The following is a 9,681-nucleotide window of genomic DNA, read 5'->3' as shown; positions in this document are numbered from 1 at the left end:
ATAAAACTAAAAAAATATTTTTAAAAAATATAAAATAAAAAAATTTATACCAAAAAAAAATTAAAACTGGTTTTTCTTTTTCTTTTTTTTCGTTTGTTTTTTTTAAAAAAAAAAATTGTTTTTATAAGTTTCAGTTATTTTTTTGTTTGGTTTTTTTTAAAAAAAAAAAAAAAAAAATCATTCTTTTTCATTTTTTTAATTTAATAAAAAACTGGTTTTTCCTTTTTCTTTTTCGTTTGTTTTTAAAAAAAAAAAAAAAAAAAAAAAAAATTGTTTTTATATTTTTCAGTTATTTTTTCGTTTATTATTTTTTTTATAAAAAAAAAAAAAACTTTCTTTTTCGTATTTTATTAAATTTTTTTAATTTTTTTTTAAAAAAAATTAATTTTTTAGTTTTTTTTTTTAGTTTTAGTTTTTTTTTTTTTTTGAATTTATAAAGACATTTTTGTCTTATTCAAAAAAATTTAGGGTTATTTTTGTCTTTTTGTTGGTCTTAGGGGGGATATTGACATTTTTTGGTAGTTTGAGGGGGGCAATTGACACAATTGGTAGTTTGGGGGGTACATTGACAATTGGGTGGTAGTTTGAGGGGGATATGTGTACTTTTCCCAATTTAAAAATATGATTATAAAAGTAATGAAAACTACGGTAGTAAGGGAAGTTTTTCAAGAAATAATATTTCGGCAAATTCTGAAATAAGCGTAAGAGACACCAACATCTACATTTATAAGTTTGTCAAAATCCAAAGAAACATCATAGACTCCTGCTACATTTAGACTTTAGTTCTACAAAGCCCAGAGAAGCATCACCTCCCCTAGCTTGTTAGAATCACTTTGACCATTTTATTCAACTGTTTTTATGTCACTCATATTTCCTTTTTCCAACTACCTACTTCCATAAACGCAAACACCCACAATCTAAATCCTCTCCTCTGAAGCAAACCCAATGAAAACAAGAACACCCACAAACCAAAAACAAGAAAACATCACAAAAATCCAATCTTTAAAGCAAAAGAAAAGAATACACAAAAGGAAGAGGCATGTTCAACAAAAATAAAAAATAAGCAATCTATGCTTACAAAGAACATTGGAGTTCGAAACTAGGGAGGGGAATTTGAAGATTTTACCTTGAATTATAAACGTTGGGTATGGCTGCATTTTGTGAGGGTGAAGAGTTTGACAAAAATGTTGGCAGGGAGGAAGGTAGCTTGCGGGTGGTGTGATGGTTGCTGTTTTTGACTTGAGTGGTAACCCAAACGATGGAGAAATTAGCTTCAGTTTCAGTTAAAAAGAATTCAGAAGTTACAGGCACCACAAAACAGGGGGTATTGGCGTTACATAACCATACGGTGATCATGCTATATTTACCACAGATGGAGAAGGACTGATATATATGGAGTATTATATATATATATATATATATATATATATATATATATATATATATTCAGTTTCAGTTTTCTTTTTCCAAATTCGTATGATGCTTTAGAGAAGTAATATATATATATATATATATTCACTTTCAGGCTGAACTAGCAAACACGGCATTAATTGAATATTAGTTCTTTTCTTTCGACCAAACAAAAGTCTGGTCCATTTTTCAGTTCACCGACAATTAAGGAAAAAAGGGTCAAGTTTCCGTTTGCTTTGGGGTTTGAGGCCGCAGGCCAGCGACGCGAGTCAATGTTCAACGATGTCGTTCTTTCCTCTGGTTGTTCTTCATTTTCGTTCTAGTCTAGCTCCCTCATGTGTTGCGGACCATCCCTAGTGGCTGACTGCCTGACTGTGTTAGAATCAAAAAGATCTAGTTTGTCATGATCCCAATTTCGACTTTGGAGATTGATGAGGTCAGAAACTTTCAATTAAGGTGTATTTGTAAGTGGTTGTTTGGCTGGTTTAAAAAAACAGGAATTGAGGGGAATCCAATCCAAGGATCTTTTCATCTATTTATCTTATCACCACTGCCAATTTCATAGCAAGCTCCCTTACAACTCACAAGATGATTGTTAAGCTCCCAGCAGCCCCTTGTTCTTTAAATATTTTACCCACAACAAATCTAGTCTTCCTTCAGTACGTATTTTCCATTCCAATATTGCTAGGAGTGCTTTATTTGGACTCTGCATTGTTCTTATTCCCAACCTCCCATGATCTTTGGAGTGCAAACTCTATCTGTTCCAAGCCAAGGGAAACAGGAGGTGTGTCTTTTAATCTTTAAAGCTCCACAAGAACTTCCTTAAGATAGAGTCAATTATATATATGGTTGCAAAGAGATTTTTGCTGCAGTAAGAACATTGACATGGGGAAACGTGGATAGTCTGAGAGAGGGTTTTGGCTTTCCAACCAGACACTGTTATTTAGACAAAAAATAAAAAATAACAAATTCTGTTAGCACCACGTCAGCGCCAATAAAATAGCGACATGTGTCGATTATAATAAAAAATATACAAATATATTAAAAATATAAATAAATAAAACTTAAAAAGCTATTGAAAAAAAAAAAATTGAAAATAGAAAAAGAATGGCAGCCATCCCTTTGGGGGCGCCACCCCAGAAGTGAAGGCACCCCAAAATGCATCTACGACTGCATTTTGTGTTGAGTTTAGGTGGTATCAAAGCATAAATATAAGACTATATACATAGGTCAACTTCAACCATAACCTATTAATTTTGTTTTGAGTTCATGGGCTTTTTTAAAAATTTCCAACCCTTGCATGGGGTGACTCCTAGTAGTCAATAGTATCAAGGTACTCATTCTTTTACTACTTTGTCACTCTATGGCCTCTGATTCCCATCGCATTGTTTGGTTCACTAGCTCAGAATCCAACCCATATGACCCATGCAAAAGTTCATGGGCCCAATCTCACTCTCAAAAAACGCCTTGGAAAGTATGGGGGAAACTTGACACGCTCCCTCATGTGTAGCACTATTGTCAAAACACATGTGCGGTGGAAGGGAAGGCCCAATCCTTTCTCTTAAGATGCCTTAAGAGAGGAGAGGACACTATGGCTTAAAAACTTCTCGGCCAAGACAAGAAAACCTTGGCAATGTGAGATACTTTAACACGCCCCCTCGCGTGCGACAAATTTTGGCCAAGTACGTGTTCAACCGACAGGAGGAAAAAGGCCCATCATTGCAAGGAACTCGCTTTGATCCCATGTAAAAGTTCATGGACTTAATCTCACAAGACGCCTTGAAAGAAAATGAGACACTATGGCTTATAAAGTGTCCACGTCAAGTTAATCTTATCGATGTGAGACACTTTAATATGTCTCCTCACGTGTGGCAACTTTGGCCAAACATGTGTTCAACATACAAGAGGAAAATACCCATCATCGCAAGAGAGTCGCTTTAATACCATGTTAAAATCTATGGGCCCAATTCACTCCCAAAAGACGCATTAAAAAGTAGGGAAAAAACTTAACAACCCATTTACTTTCATAGAACAAGTAAACAAGCAAAGCTGAATAACAATGTTGGTCTAAGTCATTAAGAAGATTAACAATGTTGGTTGATTTTTTTTTTTAATAGATTTTGAATTGTTGTTATCCTAATTTTGGGATTTGGTGACCGTTCCAATGGAAGCCATGATTGTTCTTTGACATGTGAATTGTGAACTCTATTTGGTACTTCTTATTAATTAGCATTTAATCAATTTTTTTCTTGAATCCCTTACAGGATTTTCTTTCTTCAGCAAGGATCATAAAAATTTTGTGCCAAAATCACATATGATAATAACGAAAATTGCCATTGTTTCCTGCTTTATGAAATCAACAAAACGGATTCTCTACAACATCAGTGATTTGTTGCTATTATGAACTAAGATTTGATGTCGAATCAAAACGCCAATAAGAACAACTGGCCAAAAAAGAATCAAGGAAAAGTTTTGTACATTTGAATTCATTTCAAGCTCCTCAACTTGGTTAAACATTACCCTCTTAGAATGCTAATTAGCCAAAGTATTTACGCCTTTCGATCTTCAAAACATTTCAGTGTAGTTTTAATGTTTTAGTCCCTGCAGTTATATAAAAATTTAATGCAGTTTAATTTGAGGTAATTCCGTTCTAATGTAAAAAATTTAATTGGATAATGGATGTAGGGTGAGTATTGGTTCGGTTCAATTCAGTTCAGTGAAGTTTTAATGTTTTAGTCCCAGTAGTTATATTATAATGTAATGTAGTTTAATTTAAGGTAATCCCGTTCTAATGTAAAAAATTTAATTGGATAATGGATGTAGGGTAGGTATCGATTTGGTTCAGTGAAGTGGTTTTCGGTTCGGTTAACCGATAAAGTCGATTAACTTGGTTAATTCACCAACTTCATTTCGACAACCTATAATTTCGGAATTTTCGATTAAAGGGGTAAAGTCGGTTAAGTTGGTTAAAATCGGCTAAATCAGTTAATGAAACGACGTTGTTTTGATTTTTTTGATTTTTTTATTTTAAAAAAAAAAAGACAAAACGATCAAACGAAACAACGTCATTTCTAACCAAAGTGTCGGTTCAGTTCGGTCATTTAAAAGTCAGCATACGAGTCACAGTTTTTGATACTTAATAACTTATGCTTTATAACACCTTAGTTCCAAAACACTCAAAACCGTTACATATGAGAGCGAAATTCCTAGAAGAATTAAGCTTTTAATTATCAAAGATCATATGTGCTGGCCAAAGAATAATTTTTTTAATCTTTTTATTTTTTTGATAAGTAAGAAAATTTTTATTAAAAAAAGCGTATGGTGCCCCTAAGTACACAACAAGTATACACAAGAATAATCCAGCTAGCCCACAGAAGAAAGAACCCAAGAAAACCCACAAGGACCTACGCACCTACAATACCCAAAGCCCACAAAAAAACCCAAAATACAGAAGATGCCCCCCATCAAACACCCAAAATACAGGGAAAAAAAAAAGCCCTATAAACCAAAAAAAATAGAAAATGCTGCCATCAAACATCCAAAATAAAGGAAAAAAAAACCCCCCAAAATACCAAAAAAAAAAAAGACCCCATCAAACACCCAAATCTACCCCAAAAACACCCCAACCCAACAAGCCCCAAAACCATAAACCCAAAATACAAGCAAATCTAAAAATACAGAGGAAATAACAAACAAATAGGAAATGAAAAAAAAAAAAAAATGCAGAGGGTGTGGCGCATGGCGCCATGTGCGCCCAAGCCTAATTACAACTGCTAGGTTGGAATTCCTTGCAGACGCTCCAACAAGTGTGAGTCACCGAGCTTGTATATTTGATATCGTTCTCCTTTAATCCTATACCTGAAACGGATAGTACTTACCTTCTTCACTTTCCAATAATCTTCCCCTCCATTTGGCTGCATACGTAGCACAAACTCTCCTAGCATTTCATAGAAGTCGATAATCTTTAGCCTTTCTAGGATCTGGATTCCAGAGGGTAGCTCATTCATCTGTGGGCATGGCCCAATCTCTAGTTGCTCAAGACCGAGCAGTGATCCTCTGTCTATTTCCACCATCTTCAATTTTTTCAAATCTCTGAGTGTGAGCTTCTTGAGTTTTTGAAAACCGCCTTCCTTAAAATGCAGTTGCTCCCCATCATATGCATGATTGAGGGAAAGGGTATTTAGATTTGGCAAAGCCTGGACACACAACAATGGATCTTCCTTCAACGATGAGAAAAATAAGATTAGTGTGCCCAGATTCTGAAGCTCTAGAATCCAATTGGGCAACTTTTTCAATCGCCCCCTTAGATAGATATGCTTTAGAAATGGAGGTGGTGATGAAATTGATTGTAAGTTTATAATCTCATTTTCATTGATTGAGCAAACAAACAAAATTTTAAGGTGGACCATATTTTGTATGGAGATACACAGAGCCCTCCCATGTTCTGCAGTCATACTTGAAATGCCCAATGTCCTCAATTGACTCAACTTTCCAAGCTCTTTAAATAGACCACCCCCATGATGATCATCAACAGTTGATAGTGTTTGCAAGTCTTTTAAACATCCAACCCCTTCATGTATTTTTACTCCTCGAATAGAATGAAGGCAACTTTTAATTTCGAAGTCATGAGAATGAGCCAAAATATGTCTCAACTTATAAAGCCTAAATATCTCAACTGGTAGCTCACGCACTGTAGTTTCCATGACATTTAGTATCTGTAGGTTCTGTAGTCTACCCACTGACTTCGGAAGTATCTTCACTTTTGTTCCCCTCAAACTTAAGTACTTCAAGTGGAATAAATTGCCCACTTCTTGAGGAAGATAATCTATAGGAGCATCTTCAAAATCCAACACTTTCAAAAGCTTGAACTTTTTGAACAAGTTAACTATGAAAGACCTGGGCATTTCACGAATATTGAAGAGAAAAACAGAACGAACCCGAGAGTACTCACTTGTCTTGAAAACATTTTCTCTAACATTGTGGATTGATAGGCATCGACTTTTTCCATGGAAAGTTGTGTCACCAGCTTCCAAAACTTGACAGAAATTCAACTCTACAGCCTTTGATAGGATGATTTCATGCAGCAGATCGTGGATTCTGTATTTTATACTTATCTCGTAATCAAGATCCCCAAATGAAACTTGAACCAAGTTTCGGTTGATGAGCTCCATTAAGTATTCTTCTGCCACGTCTTCCAATGGTTTTCCCTTCTTTCCTTTTGTAAAGCCCTCAGCTACCCATAGCCGAAGTAATCTGTGACTACTAATTGAGTAGTCCTCTGGAAAAATGCTAAAGTACAAGTAGCATGGCTTTAGGTAGCACGGAAGATCATGATAACTGAGAGAGAGAATGTTGGTGATACTTGTAAGGTGGGGATTACATTCTAGCTCAGAACTGAGGCTATCGAGCAACTTTCGCCATTCTAACTGCACCTTCTCCTTTGTTGACAGAAGACCACCTATGGCAACAATTGCAAGGGGTAGACCTTCACATTTTTTGACAATGTCCATCGACATTCTCACCAATTCTCTCGGACAACACCTCTGGAACTCGGTCTGGAATGCCTTTCTGCAAAACAATTCCCAAGCCTTGTCTAGAGATAGAGGTTGTAGCTTGTGCACTTTATCAAATAAAGATTCTCTACAAGAAACCCCAATGAGATCACTACGTGTTGTGATGACAATCCTACTGCCTCTGTCATTGCATGGTAAAGCATGTTTCACAATTTCCCAAAACTCTGTCTTCCAGACATCATCAAAAACCATAACATACCTCTTTTGCTGTAAACATTTCCTCAGCTGGCTGATTAGTGTGATCTCGTCTGTCATGTCTATTTGCCCCGGAGCAGTTTCTTTTGCTTGGTAGATTTGTTTTATCATGGACATGAGTATCTTCGACACATTGTATGACTGAGACACAGTGATCCAAACACGGCAATCAAAATGTCCCTTCACTGATTCATTCTCATATACTTTCTTAGTAAGAGTTGTCTTACCAATTCCGCCCATGCCTACCACTGAAAGCACTGAGCGTTTAGATACTCCCCCCACTAACCAGCTTACAAGTTCATCCCTCGTAGACTCAATACCCACAACTTCATCTTCCTCAATGAAAAGTGAACCCACTCGAGGGTCATGCCATGTAACATTTGTTGCGCTACTACTTGATCCTTGATCTGAGGAACTAAAACCATATCTTTCAGCTCGTTCCTTGATTTCACGGATTGATATTTTGATATCTTGAATCTTGGTAGCTATGTCATGATGTGGTTTTATTTTTTTCAATAAACAACCAATTTGTTGGAGAAAAGCAATAAAACTATGCTGATGAAGACGCTGTGCCATGTGAAGAACGTATTCATCTATTACATCTTCTATATGATATGCTACTTCTCTCACTTGTTTCACCCACGTTTTGACACCATCTTGGAGGTCTCCTCCTTTATCAGTATCTTTGAGAAAACACTGGATGCTCTCCAGTTCATCTCGAATGACCACAACTTGCTGGTTGACACCCCGCAACAATTTTGATTCATGAACGATTAACTGAACCAGCTCGTTGATGACAAGGGTCACAATTGTTTCACTCATGGTTTCCTGTCTAATGTTCACCTAGTTAATGATACTGTCACAATTAGAAAAGAATTTGAGTTAATTGTCATGGCCCAAGCCCAAAGGAAGACATGTCCCCTACTAAGAACTTATATTTTTCTTTTCTAAGTAATCGCAATATCATTAAAATGCGAAAGCACAACTCAATCAGATAGGAATTATACAAGAGAAGCACTTAACTAAAAGGAGAAACGAGAACAAGAAATCCTGAAAACTAAGCAAATTAGGAAAGACAAAAACAATTGTTCAAAGGTAAAAAGTATTGAAGAACAAATACTATTTATACTACGAACTAATATTGAACCTAATTGTAACATTCTCTTACAATTCTAGTTTGTCCAAGAACCAATTATTTATATACCAAACTACATCAATTAGATATCTATAGATATTCCAACAAAACATAAAACAAAATACTTTCTTTTTTGGTTAAAGTACTTCATAACTGCTAAACACAAGATATATTCTTCTTCCAGCATCATAATATGGGTCCAGTATACTAAGAAACTACAAACTTGAAGTCTCTTCTTCCAACAATACAAATAAATAAAACAATGACATACTTATTGAAACATCTATTCTAACCAGACTCCAACAGTCAGCTAACTGAGTATCTATTGTAGCCCATGATACTCATTCCATATTACAACAATAATATTACCAAACATGCTCCTTAGCCTGTGTCTAAATCGAGTTCGCATCAACTAAAAGAAATAAGGGAAAACTTAATTCACTTACCATCCCTAATCTTTTATCATTTTTGCAATTATATTCTTAAAAAAACTATAAAAGTGTTAATTTAATATGTCCATCTTTAAATGTTTTTAATTTTCACCCATCTGTTAGAATTTTACGTTAAATCCTAATCAAATGGTTAAGCCTTATCCAACCCCTCTCCCCAACCACCCCCCCCAAAACAATAATTAAGCCTCACCCAATCAAATGGTAAAGATGATGACTTATGGATACCTCAACTTTTACCATGACTGTCTTTTTCATAAAACAAGTCTCTCTCTACTATATTTGTTTAAGTTTGATGTAATCAAACAATTACCACAGGAAAACAGGGGAAAATAACCCTAAATCGTTAAAATTGACTAATAAGCTAGCAAAATAAAGAGAATGGGGAAAACAGGGAAAAATAATCCCAACTTGAAAAAAATTGATATTTAAGAATGTGCCTCCAACAAATTCAAACCCTAATTCAAAATTCACCACATTCCTTCAATTATTTTTAACAAATTAGGTATTCCTTCAATAAATTGAAACCTAAATGGAAATCCTACAACATCACATAAAGATAAAACATGAATACAAGGTGGAGGATGAGAGATTGAGAGGGAAGAAAAACACACCTGCGGGGGGTTCAATGGAGGTGAGTTGGGGAGAGCTTGCTAAGTACATAGTGGGATGGCAGTGGTACGGTGCGGCTTACTAGAGGGAATTTTGTGGCACTAGAGAGAAACAAAATGAGAGCGGCAGAGATAGAGAGAGAGAGAGAGATCAGAACCATATGTGCGCGGCTAGACCTGGTGCCAAAAAGAAACAAAAAACAAATTAAAAGAGAAAGATTGAGATTTGAGAGCAAGAGGCGTCGTGGGGAAAGCAATTCGTGAGAGTGGTGAAATACCTTAGAGAGCAAGAGAGAGAAGGGGATTAC

The 9,681-nt window shown here is 35.6% G+C and overlaps 1 protein-coding gene across 1 annotated transcript; it reads right to left on the bottom strand.

Moving 5' to 3' along the window:
• Positions 1–5,183: 5,183 nt before the first annotated feature.
• Positions 5,184–8,003, bottom strand: LOC133869273 (disease resistance protein RPM1-like). Its single transcript, XM_062306227.1, has one exon. It carries the CDS (start codon positions 7,998–8,000, stop codon positions 5,184–5,186), a length of 2,817 nt encoding a protein of 938 aa, XP_062162211.1. The 5' UTR covers positions 8,001–8,003.
• Positions 8,004–9,681: the final 1,678 nt, after the last annotated feature.

This window comes from Alnus glutinosa, chromosome 5 (assembly GCF_958979055.1).
Source record: "Alnus glutinosa chromosome 5, dhAlnGlut1.1, whole genome shotgun sequence".
Classification (NCBI taxonomy): domain Eukaryota; kingdom Viridiplantae; phylum Streptophyta; class Magnoliopsida; order Fagales; family Betulaceae; genus Alnus; species Alnus glutinosa.
Note: the sequence above shows the minus strand (reverse complement) of the source record. Positions and strands in the feature narration are given on the sequence as shown.

What these genes read in the sequence shown, in the direction of transcription:
- LOC133869273 (XM_062306227.1), bottom strand. Translation starts at nt 8,000, where the DNA reads ATGAGTGAAACAATTGTGACCCTTGTCATCAACGAGCTGGTTCAGTTA.